The following is a 12783-nucleotide window of genomic DNA, read 5'->3' on the forward strand; positions in this document are numbered from 1 at the left end:
GTTCATCTCCGATTGCTAATTAGAGTCAATTACTTGTGTCGTAAGCGGCCCCAATACGCAGGTAAACTTTATTATTTTGGAAACATGTTCATGAAGTTGTAAAAACAGTATGACTGTCTGGGAATTTGAAAAGGTAAAGACAGCTCGAAATTAATGCATGTCAATTAGGCAATTACGGCATCCCGGGGGATTAATAAAATAATGAGAGGTCGCAAATAAGGTTTAGCTTTAAAGGTATGTCGACCCCGACATGCATTAAAGACCTGAGGAGAACCCTGTGTCATAATGGTGCTATTTTTCAGAGATCTCAGAAGTCGTCATCAGAATCATCAAATAGCTCCTCAGATTCTGATTCGAGCTCCTCATCTAATTCTGGTTCGGCATCCGAGAGAACTCCAGCCAAACAGAGAAGCCCAGCCTCCTCCCCAAAGAGTAACACGCCTAAACGTGCTCGCATAGGTATCGATGTTTGACACACTTGACAAAGTAATGCATAATAACGTCTGTATTAATGTTACCCGATTACAGGACTCTGTTAGGGAGTGTATGTGTGAAAATTAAGATTAATATGTGTGCATACATGTGCAGTTTTACTCCACATTTTTCCAATTCAATTAAAAATTATCATTCCATGTAAAAAGATTTAAGTTATTAGACGAATAGACATCATTCTTTAGATCACATATTATACTGCAGCAGCATACTGTCAATGCCATAGGCAGTAATGTACTAATTGTATTAAAATACGTTAAGCATCCCGTAACAAGAGCATCACCTCTAACACTTGCATATGTATGTTTGTTAACAAGCTGACAGTCCCAGGAGGTCATTGAGAGGGCGTCACCAGCCACTCTCATTTGATCCCGACCCTGTATGTAGTTTCTGCTTGTTGACTGCTGAAGAAAATAAGCAAGGAAGCCCAGAAGATCTCATTTCATGCGCTCGGTGTGGCAATAGTGGTACGTTCGCATTGGTGATTGTAGCAAAGTACGAGCAAAATCTAATCACATTGTGAAAATAATAGTGAAATGTTTCAATCATTTACAACAAATCACTGATGTTTATTTATAGTTTTCATTTAATGAAAAAGAAATTAGCAGTCACATTTTTTATTTTGCAATAATTTGCATTCACCTAATGTCCATACAATTAGTTTTATGTATGTTCTACCTTACAAAACAATTACACATTATTGCAGGTCATCCATCATGCTTTCGCTTCTCAGAAAAACTGACAGAAAAAATTCGAAGTTACAAGTGGCTTTGCTATAAGTGCAAAGCATGTGAGATCTGTGATACATCTAAAAATGAGGTACTGAAAATAGATTTAACTGTACTCATGACTGTTTGCATGGTTAATGCACTTGGTTCAGAGTATATTTAAATGCCTTCAAGAATACTAACAGCATAATGCTCGATTCTTTCTGTTTGTAACTAGGTATTTTATGTGTATTTTCTATTGCTAGCGTCAACTTTTGCTGTGTGATGAATGTGACAGAGGATACCACATATATTGTATGGAGCCAAAGCTCAAGAAAATGCCAGAGAGTGAGTTTTAGTTTTTCATTCTGCTCGATAAAAATGTAAACACTAGGAATGCTGCAGATTCCATCATGATTTAAAGTTAAAGTCATGGTTATTTTTTCTACATGCTAATTTTTAATGTTTAATATCACTGAGAACTAATTACAAACCTCTATGTAAAACTTGCCATTATTCAATACAGATGCTGCCATTACATTTGGTGCTTCTGTTGGCAGTTATGAAAGTTGCACCTTTTATTTTTGGACATTTCAGATCAGGATCTTATAACAATAGTAAAATGGAATTTAGTCACTACCATCGTTTCACTGTAGAAATTCATACATATGTTGTGTATGCATAATGTAACTGAAATGCTCATGTATGTATGTCAAATTCTCTTATCATTAAAATGATTAAAAAGCCCTGTGTGAAGTGTAGAAAAATAAAAATAAAAATTACAACTGATGTCTTCAACGTGAGGTGGGTACAAGCAATGGGGCCTTTCATTAATATATATATATATATATTTACAAATTGTGGCATTTTGAAATCAAGTAACTACTAATTTCTAATTATAGTTTAACAACAAGAATTGGTGTGTAAGATAACAGTGATAATAGTGTGATTTGTGAGTGTACTCTTATAAGTGCAAATAATTTATTTGCTTGATTTAATTTAAACTTACCACACTTGGGAAATTGGCATTAGCTGAATGTCAGCGATCAGAGATAAATTGATTAGAAAAGAAAACAACAGTCAACTTAAACAATGTGCTTTCTTCTGACAGCTGCCTGGACATGTGAGATTTGCAAAAATCCAGAGAAAGCAGCAGCAAAGGAGAGGCAGAGGAGACGCATGTCAGTCCCCTCCAGTTTCATGGAGAAGGCCAAGTCTCGTAGTGCCCTGCAAAGCAGTACAGGTGTACTATATAGTATTTACTAGTCCCTGTCATATTCATTATGCATGAACATTGCCAGCTGCTTTTGACATTTGAAGCTAGTATTGAACTGACGTCTTCATAGTATAATTCTGTATGTGCTGAAAGCATACCGATTATGTTGTTGTTTTAGTGTTAAAATGTATAAAAGTATGATAACATCCTGTTGGGTGGCATTCACAAATATCAACAATATCAGTCAATAATACTCATTAGTGCATCACGTGATAAATCGTTGAAATTCTATTGGATAACGTCGCAGGCACTATGAAGCAATAGTGCCCGCCTGAGCGGGCACTATTACATGCGCGACGCATTGTTATTATAACGCATTGTGTTTACGTCACGAATCTCCTGCGTTTGGGCGCCACGCAAGAGTTTCGAATTAATGACGATTGTGTTTGTGTCGAGCGTTTTGTTACATCGAATGCACCGGCAAATTAGGGAGTATAAAGAAGGTTTATAAGCATGAAAAGTAGATTGCATAGTCATGTGATGCACTAAAAACATTAATGCCTGTTGTTGGGGGCACTATGCTGTCATAGTGTTGCTTTGGGAAGGAATAGTGCCCTCGCTGCCGCTCGGGCACTATACCTTCCCTCAGCAACACTATGAGAGCATAGTGCCCCCAACAACAGGCATTAATATATAATTGTACATTGGTGAAGGGAGGGGACAAGAGCAATTGCACACTTTTAGAAATGGAAATTAAAGTCGATTAATACCTTTCCGGCAAAATTTGAGACTTCAACATTTTATTCTGTAAACGTTTAGATAAATGGGGGCATGAACAGATCTATGGTCTGTATTTTGTGATAATGTTGATATTTGTAGATGCTTATCAGCTATGTTTATCAGCCATATTTGATTCCAATGTGCAAAAATGCTTGTATTCAGATCTCACTGTCGCACTGTAGATATCACATTTTGCTGTGAAACACCAACTGTAGTTATTATACATCTAGTAATATTGACTGGATAATCTCGGTGATGTGAGTTCCGGCGTATTTATCCATTAGAGGGCTCTGATAGTGACACTCCGAGTGAGAAGTCTGCAGCCTCTAAGCGCTCTAAGAAGAAGAGCAACAGCAAGCAGTCGGGCACCTTTGGTACACGTGTTCAGCCTCACAGAAGAGGGAGGGTTATTTCATATGAAGATCTGAAGTGTCCAACACCTGGTTGTGATGGCCTAGGTAAGCCTAACATCGGGTCTTGCTAACACTTTTTACCTAGTAAAGTCGTGTGTTTGTCAGATATATTTGTTCATCGGTTGTTTTAGTGAAAATGTGAGTTATGTGTCAGGTGAAATTCGATTCTGGTTATATCATTCCAACTATCACTCCCCACATGAAGTTGTACCTTTCTATTTATCTGTTATACAAGTTTACTTGGTCAAAAGTATGCTTGATAAAACTAAATTTGTGTGCTTTCTCTATCACATTTGATGTAAATTTATGTGTGTATGCTTTTTATACTGACTGTGTTGCTGGTGCAATTGCAGGTCATTATTCAGGAAAGTACGACACACATCATACTGTGACTGGGTGTCCTTTGTATCATAATATGTCGGCTGAGGAGTGCAAGGTATGCAGCAAATGTTCTTTCATGCTCGTCATCTTACTCACTTTACATACAGCCACGAGTGTTTTGTTCAGACTCATTCCTCTGTCGCTTGCGAGAAATCAGTCTCACTATGATTTGCTAGCTGAGCATTTAGTTATGGTAAGATTTTAATGGTACCGTCACTGACAGACAGCATGCAATATGCCTGTGTACATGCCTGTGTATGATGTTTTCATGTATGTGTCACTTAAAAAATACAAACACTAAGTTTCATTCTATAATTCACGGACAATGTGCCGCTTGTGTAATTCAATTTTCAAACAAAACTTTTATGGTAGAAGTATGTCATAAAGTGAAAACAATAATTCTATGCTCAACACCATATCGACCTTTTTTATTATGTTTGCAGTTAATAAATTCTACAGTTTTGCTGCTTTTGTTTTAAGCAACATAGAATTGTATTTTATAATTTTCAAAGATGCTATAATAGCAATAATATCATCCTAAAATATAGGTATGAATGATTCACGTAATTTTTCAACGTTCTGCGTTTCAAACGAGGTCTTGTGGCAAATACAGAGTCCTAATGCCACTGGGATTGTAGTGTCAGTATCCTTTAACAGCTGGTATATGAACAGAGGCAAGGTGAAACAAAGGAGCGGAAAAAAGACGGCGAAATCGTGCAGGAAGCGGAGAAGGCAGGTGACAAGGTACGTGCTTGAATATGATGAATACACACATACACATTTAGATACAGAGTGGCTACGCGTCCGGTCATCCATTACAAAGCTCAGCACAGATTCCCAAATCCGTGTCACGATTAGGCCTCTTTCAAATCATTGATTTTACTGGATTTACTATTGCTTCAAACGTTACAAAAACACATTTTTTTGATAAAATACCTAAAGGTAAGTAATATTATGGTAAAAACTTATTGTTTATTGTTTTTTACTGAAAAAAATATAGTTGTGTTCACATAAGAAATATATGACCGGACGCGTAGCCTGAGAGCTGGGCGTCCGGTAACCAGACGCGTAGCCACGGCCATCTAGATAACATGTCTCGTAAGTGGAGGTAGTATATTTATGTTTCCCGTTTCATTCTACTGTAGAGTAAAATGTCTTGTGGTATCTCTGAGTGATGCGATTTACCGTCCATGTTCATCATACCCAAAAGGGTTTCCCCCGTCTGGTATGAACATCTAGCTGAGCAAGTTTATTTTGTGTCCGCTTCAGTTTATCTGGAAATTTTCAATTAATTTATTGATCTAGGAGAAGGTAAGAGAATTGCAAAGGAAGAAAAAAGAAAAGATCAGATTGGCGAGAAAGAAGCCTGAAATTACGAACGAGGTGATAGACAGGATGAATGCCCACAGGCAGCAGTTTGACAAAGCACGACAGCCACTGCTGGAAGGACTCACTTCTAGCTACGATTTGGAGTTATTCCTGGCTGCTCAGAGCAAGGCATCTGAGGTTATGGTAAGTTGGACGAATGGTCATTTAAAAGAAAACTGCCATTGTGTAGTTCAGGGGTGAGAAGTGATCATGCGACGAAATTACCTAATCACGAGGGAAGATTTTAAATGTAATGTTACAGAATGATCTGCTCTTCTCATGCCACATTTATCACCATGTGAACAATGTAGCGTTATTGTATCAATATGTAAAATTTTCTTACAAATGCCAAGCTTTCACTGTCGTTTTCTAAAGCCTAGCGCAGACCTGCGATTTTTGGTTGCTCGTTGCTGCAACCTGCAACCGCAAGCGATCGGTCGATGTGTCGCCGCGTGTGCGCACACATGCGATTTCGAAGCAATTCTGTAGCAATTTGGGAGCGATTGGGAGCGACGAGTCGCTCAAAATCAAAACAGTTTGATTTCTTGCAACTCGTCGCAAGCGACCAGAATCGCTACGGGTTACAGTTGTACGTTCCCGCAGACGTAGCGATTTCACAGCAATTTTAACAGCGATTCTAGAATCGCTGTCGAGTTGCATGAAAAAGTCGCAGTTCTGCGCTAGGCTTAACTGGTTTCAGCAACTGTGTGGAAATTTCTTGCTGTTTTTTTTTTCAGGAAGAGGAGCTGAAGAAGTATCCACCGAATGGTCAGATTCGCGTCATTGAGTTCGGCCGCTATGAGTTGGACACGTGGTACTCCAGCCCATACCCAGAGGAATACGCTCGGCTGGCCAAACTCTACATCTGCGAGTTCTGTCTGAAGTACATGAAGAGCAAGACGATACTGAAGAGGCATGCGGTATGTTGGGTCGGCATGGGCAGCCACACCTACCGACGCACGCGAACCAAATACAGTCACAAGATAGTGTGAAGTTGTTTTTGAAGTGCTTGCTTTTGATACGTGTAACTACTAATATTTCATTAGTTTCAAACTAATGAGAACACTAGTACCTAGACTGCTAGCTACATGCCCACACGCCTGCTAGCATGCACGCCCGCACACACATACGCACGTTGGTTTGGGCTAATCAGTGCTGCTACCATGTGAAAAACTTATCATGTAAATTTTAATTTCTAACGCATAGTTGAACAATTTGTAAGACGTGACAGAGGTAACACGAGTGCGAGCTATAGTGTGTGTGTGTGTGTGTGTGTGCGTGCGTGCGTGCGTGCGTGCGTGCGTGCGTGCGTGCGTGCGTGCGTGCATACATGCATGCATGCTAGCAGGCATGTGGGCATGTGTGCATGTGTATCTGTCTGTGCATGTTACTTATATTACTTACTGTATAAAGCTGGCAATAATATATCAGTTATTATGAATTTTTTTAACAATAATATGCTAAAGTGTCTATCATTATATTATACTTCTATTACAGGCCAAATGTGTATGGCGCCACCCACCAGGGGATGAAATCTACAGACATGGAAGCATTTCTGTCTTTGAGGTCGATGGACAAAAAAACAAGGTGAGCATAATAGATTTATATTTATTGCAACCAATAAGTGGAGCACCCATACTATAAGCACTGTTGTAAATGCTAGTTGTAAACCAAGCTGTACTTTGATTGTATGAAACCAAAGTTGAAATTCAGTAAGTTAGTTTTGATTCTAGGAAAGTTTTGAATAAATACTAGTAAGAGTACTGTTTCAAACGTAATGATTAGTATGTGTTTTTTATGTTATATTTGAGTAAAATGTTGTATCTGTGCAGATCTACTGTCAGAACTTGTGTTTGCTGGCAAAACTGTTCCTTGATCATAAGACGCTCTATTTCGATGTGGAGCCATTCCTGTTTTACGTAATGACAGAAGCTGACAACAATGGCTGTCACATAGTTGGCTACTTCTCCAAGGTACATGTACACTCGTTCTTATTTGCTGCAAATTGCTACTCCTAGTATGATAGTAGATACACTAGTTGGCTTTTGCATCACATGCTGCACTAGAAGAAGTATAATAGTTTAGATTTAAGTTTCACACTATCATGTTAAATTTATGTTGTTGATCAGGGTTGTGTTGGCTGAGAAAATGAACAAATGCTTAGTCTTTATTTTCTGTAGGAGGTGACGGTTATACATTTAATGATTGCCAAGTCCTATGTGCCGCATATATTTAAAGTTGATTGAATGGGAACTGATTTCATTGCTAATCACAGTTTCTATATAACTGCAGGAGAAGAACTCATTCCTGAATTACAATGTATCCTGCATCCTCACGTTACCACAGTACATGAGGCAAGGCTACGGCAAGATGCTAATAGACTTTAGTATGTATTCTTCCAACATCATTAACCTATTGTTAGAGTTAACGCATTACGTATTTCACAGGTGTGATTAGATTGGCTACTATTTCTCACAACTCAGGAAGCTTTGTGAGACTGGCAATACTAGTGTTTCTGTATGTGTGTGTGTGTGTGCGTGCGTGCGTCTGTGCATGCGTGTGTGTGTGTGTATAATATGTAACTAAAGATTATTAACTCATTTGTTCTCAAAGAATTTCATTATGTTGGTGTTAAGAATACTCTCAACCTTTTGCACGGGTATTGCTCTAATGAAGATTAAACGTTTATTGACGAATGAATCGAATCAATCACTTGTTTTATTTATAGAGGAGATATATCTTTATGCTAAAGGCAAAAAAATTCATGCAATTTCCAGCACCTAATTATGTTACCACAAAAATTTTGAATTTTTATGTAAAAATGGTACTTTGGATATTTCTCAATTACCAGAAAGAGTGAGGATACAAAATTTTCGCCACATGTTAAGCACAATATGTACCAAAATAGTGCATCAGGATTTTTCTTTAAGTTTCATATTTACCGAAAAAAATTAAAAAAACTGCCTAAAATTCAAGTCGCACGTTAGAATTAAAAAATTTTGCGAATAAAGAGACATAACTCATAAAATACGGCACTTAATAACAATCCCTGACGCGCTTTTTTACAGCAATATGTTACCATTAAAACGAGTGTAAAATTAAATTATTCCGTGTTGTAATCACAGAGAAATAGCCATTTATACATCGACTACTAGGTCAGAAATTGGAACGGAGAAATCAGCGTTTTTCTGACGTCAGCCGCGGCTCACTACACATGTACGCGGGTTGTACGTAGAGCAAAACGCTCTGACAGTTTACATGTCATGTTATATGGAGAAATTAGCATGTACACAGGTGGCACATAGTGTTAGCCATCGAATAAAGTTGAAAATTAAAAATCGGTAAAAATTTTCCTAAAACCTTGAGAGTATCCTTAACCACTCTGTATTAGAGTGGAATAGTAACTAGTTAACTAATTGAGTACGAACGCATTCTACAGTACTATGTGTAAAAAACACATTGAGATGTTACTTCTGCACTATCCAATGTTTTTCTGTCCATGTCAAACTTAAGCTTTTGCTTTACCCTTTACCCTTGTTTACTTGCTCTTTGTCAAGGTTACCTGCTGACAAGAATAGAAGAGAAAACAGGTTCGCCAGAAAAGCCCCTGTCTGATCTGGGTCTAATCACATATAGAAGCTACTGGAAGAGTGTGTTACTCGATTACCTCAGTGAATACACAGGAAAGGAGCTGTCAATAAAAGGTATGTTGTTACCAACTTCCATTGTATCCTCGCTAGTAAATGCGAGTTGTGTTTTGTCAGTTTATACAGTACACAATCTATTATCCGAAAACCAACAATTTTTTCGTGGTGGTTGTCTGCACACCAAAGCTCGCGTTAGGCTGCGCAATGTTCACTGCAGAAATGTTAATGTGTTGGGCATTACTCATACATATTGTACTGTACCGGTACAGCAATTCGTCTCTTGAAAACTTGGCTTTTAGTACTGGCTAGTTGCAGGATATACGGTATGTATACCCGGACCCGGTTCCACAGTCGTGGATTAACTCTTAACTCTGAGAAGTTAACTCGGAGTTAAATTCCGTTCCACAGTCGTGGATTAACTTTAACTCTGAGTTAAAATTTAACTCTGGTATGAACCTAGATTAAACTCTTAACTCAGGGTTAAAAATCAAGTTGTACATTCGATTTAGTTCTAGATAGTCTTCGGTATAATCCTTTAGACTAGTTTCTACGAGGTTAGTTTAGCTCTAGGGTACTAGTACTAGAGCTAATTAGTTTATCTAGTACTGCCCCGTGTTCGATCCCCCACTGCCACTGGAACATAGGTGTTTGTTTACGTTTGGTGTACATTGGTCGGCCATTGATGGCGTACCAACGCTGATCCAGGCATCCGTACTGTGATAATATGGGAAAATGTACGATATTTAGCGATGCCGCAGTTGTTAAAGCGCCTTGCTAATGACACGAACATTGCTGGTTCAATCCCCGCATTGGCAAAATATTTTCCCTCATTTATTTATCGCTGCCAGTTTTCATTATAACGTTTTTTCATTACACCTGCTACCATGTTCGTGCGTCTATCATGCGTCTATGCGTCTATCATGCGTCTATCATGTTTGTCTGTTCTAACTACGTGGAATTATGGGATACTAACTCTGAGTTAAAACATGTAACTCTGAGTTACTTAACTCAGGATTTAATTCATGTTTATGAAACCCAAATTTAACTCAGAGTTAGTGAGTTTAACTCAGAGTTAGTCTTAACTCAGGGTTAAAGTTAATCCACGACTGTGGAACGTGGTCCTGTACTGTACTACAATTCCGAAACGTGTCTGGTCCCAAGGGTTTCGGATAATAGATTGTGTACTGTATTAATGTTTAATCTAAAAAAAAAATAGTGGAAAGCTGAAATTCCCATTGCTTTTCAATTAGCATTTTGGTTCTTGTTCAGGTGTGACAAATTCAAAAAAGCATTGAGTAACCTGATACGATGTAATTTAGCCCCTGCATTGCATGTACCTATCAATGTGTAAATACATATTTGTATGGACATTATGAAAGATTGATCGCAATTTTATTATATCATAGATTTGAGTCATGCTACTGGAATCAATACCTATGACATCGTGAGCACATTCCAAGCTCTGGGTATGCTGAAGTATTGGAAAGGCAAACATCTGGTTCTTAAGCGACAGGTCAGTGGATTGATAATGTATATTGATAAAATTTGTACTTTACACTCAAGACCTCGACTCATGCACTCGATAACATGCTATAAACAGGCAAATTGAACTGTTCAAGAAACTGTCCAATGGAATGCAATGAAAATAAATTACATATTTGTTAAAAGTCAATATGCTATGTTAATTCATCTTTAAATCAGCTAATTGGGGTAGAGGTAAATAGCTGTAGGTCGGATAATATCAGGAGTCTATTGATTTCATCCAAAGGCTGCTGATAGCATTTCTGCTGGTGCTGGATTCTTAACTGATCACTTGTAATAAATAAGCCAAAGCACCCATGTATAACACATGATCACAGGCAGTGTTATAGAGAAAAGGGGGGTAGGAAAGTGAGGGAGAGATATGGAGAATAAGAGACAGGGAGAATGGGCAAAAAGAGAGAGAGGGGGCAAAGGGAGGGACCAAGCGAGCAATAATGAGGTCACTAAAGAGAAATTCCATGAACTATTCGAGACTTATGATTTGTTATCTGAAAATAAGAAGCCAGACTATTTACATTGACATGCTGTAGATGATGTAATATTTGTGGCAATTTCTGCTCATTTCAGGATCTCATTGATGATCATATTGCAAAGCGAGCCAAGAGAGGACCTGACCACAAAGTAATTGATGAAAATAGCCTCAAGTGGCGTCCCCCTGTGCAAGTGGACACCCGATAAATAAATGAAGCTTGCTTAACTATATAATGTACAGATGGTAAAACAATCTAACAATTTTTAACTTGTAAATAGCAGGAGGAGTAAAGTGGGTGGCTTAATCTCTTACAAAAACCTTCATAATTTTGATAGCAATGACTGTGTAATATTTGTAGTGCAATATACAGTGATTAGACAGGTGAAGAATAAGAAATACTTATTAAACTCACATAATGCGTAAAAAACCACAATGCTCGAAGCATTCTGAACATGTTCAGTGTTGGCAAGACTTTTGTAATACTATTATTGTACACCTATTATGGTGTGTGTTTCTAACTTCAAATTGGGAATGTAGTCTCGGAAAAATTCATGGGCCCTGGTGATCTGTGTATTGACAATTTTTTAATGAAATACAAGACACAAGTTGCTCCCGCAGAAGTGAGACTTGGTTAAAATAAAATCGTAATAGTGGTGTGTGTAGAGTCCGTTATAGACGTAGTGCATGTCTACAAGGAACATAAATTGATGTATGTAATGCTGTAAAACTTGCAGTGGTAATAATCTACCTATAATTGTGTAACGGTATATGTATTATAGTTTTCATATAATGACTTGCAGTCAGTGAAATAGGTGTAAATGACTGACTAATTAGTTTTATTTTTTTATTTAAGCAAAGTTTTGTGGTTGTCATAGACTAGTATGTACTTCTAATACAACTATTTCTTCTACCAACACCAATCAAAATTGAATTTGTAAGTAGAAATGACTTGGCACGTATTTTTCATGCAGCACTAATTTAGATAGTGACGGGTCATTTAATTAGGATTATGACAAATTCGTTGTTTTTTTATTTCACAATACTTCCATGTTTGGAGGCATAATGCAGAAAGCTCATCTGATATTAACTTACATATAAGTATGAAATAAGTTTACAAATTCAATAAGGGCATTTGTTTTACACTATCAAGTTATTGCTGTCGTTATTTTAATAGCTTCCTTATTGTACAGTGTGTGTGTGGTGGGTGGTGCGTGCGTGTACGTGCGTGCGCGCGCGCGTGTGCGTGTGTGTGTGTGTGTGTGTGTGTGTGTGTAGATGTTATATCCATAAGACGTCACTGCCTTTGTAAATTCTGTCAATTTGGATTGAAACGAATTAAAATAATAAATTCCAATAAATTTCAAGATCTTTCAAAGGTTTTGTTGCCACATGTCATTGATACATAATTTAATGATAGAAAGATGTTCAATAATGATGCATAGAAATTTAAAAAATAATGTAATCGAATCCATGTCGGATATAGCGATTAAGCATAGCTATAAGCTATATATACGTACGCGTATATCTAATTCATATAACTATTAATAACGTCAAGAGTAGATAATAACACAAGTAGATAATAAGACAATTGTGTTATTATCTACTCTTGACGTTATTAATAGTTATATGAATTAGATATACGCGTACGTATATATAGCTTATATATATATAGCTATGCTTAATCGCTATATCCGACATGGATTCGATTACACTATTTTTTTAATTTCTATGCATCATTATTGAACATCTTTCTATCATTAAATTA

The 12783-nt window shown here is 37.4% G+C and overlaps 1 protein-coding gene across 2 annotated transcripts; it reads left to right on the forward strand.

Moving 5' to 3' along the window:
* The first annotated feature begins 221 nt into the window (after window positions 1-221).
* Window positions 222-12382, forward strand: LOC106810787 (histone acetyltransferase KAT7-like). 2 transcript variants are annotated; one of them, XM_014814234.1, is made up of 16 exons: window positions 222-459; window positions 810-959; window positions 1199-1311; window positions 1466-1547; window positions 2311-2442; window positions 3480-3653; window positions 3962-4044; window positions 4647-4733; window positions 5295-5501; window positions 6095-6277; window positions 6855-6944; window positions 7190-7330; window positions 7650-7743; window positions 8915-9061; window positions 10411-10517; window positions 11114-12382. In XM_014814234.1, exons 1-16 carry the CDS (start codon window positions 237-239, stop codon window positions 11222-11224), a joined length of 2124 nt encoding a protein of 707 aa, XP_014669720.1. In that variant the 5' UTR covers window positions 222-236; the 3' UTR covers window positions 11225-12382. The 2 variants fall into 2 exon arrangements, with proteins under 2 accessions (XP_014669720.1, XP_014669721.1); XM_014814235.1 differs by having other exon boundaries at window positions 4662-4733.
* Window positions 12383-12783: the final 401 nt, after the last annotated feature.

This window comes from Priapulus caudatus, unplaced genomic scaffold, assembly GCF_000485595.1.
Source record: "Priapulus caudatus unplaced genomic scaffold, Priapulus_caudatus-5.0.1 Scaffold473, whole genome shotgun sequence".
Lineage (NCBI taxonomy): Eukaryota > Metazoa > Priapulida > Priapulimorpha > Priapulimorphida > Priapulidae > Priapulus > Priapulus caudatus.

Excerpts from the sequence above, each read along its gene's own strand:
- LOC106810787 (XM_014814234.1), top strand. The coding sequence starts at position 237 with ATGTCGACCCCGACATGCATTAAAGACCTGAGGAGAACCCTGTGTCAT. Across the intron at positions 3,654-3,961 it reads ACCTGGTTGTGATGGCCTAG|GTCATTATTCAGGAAAGTAC; the intron begins GTAAGCCTAACA and ends GTGCAATTGCAG. Across the intron at positions 9,062-10,410 it reads AAAGGAGCTGTCAATAAAAG|ATTTGAGTCATGCTACTGGA; the intron begins GTATGTTGTTAC and ends ATTATATCATAG.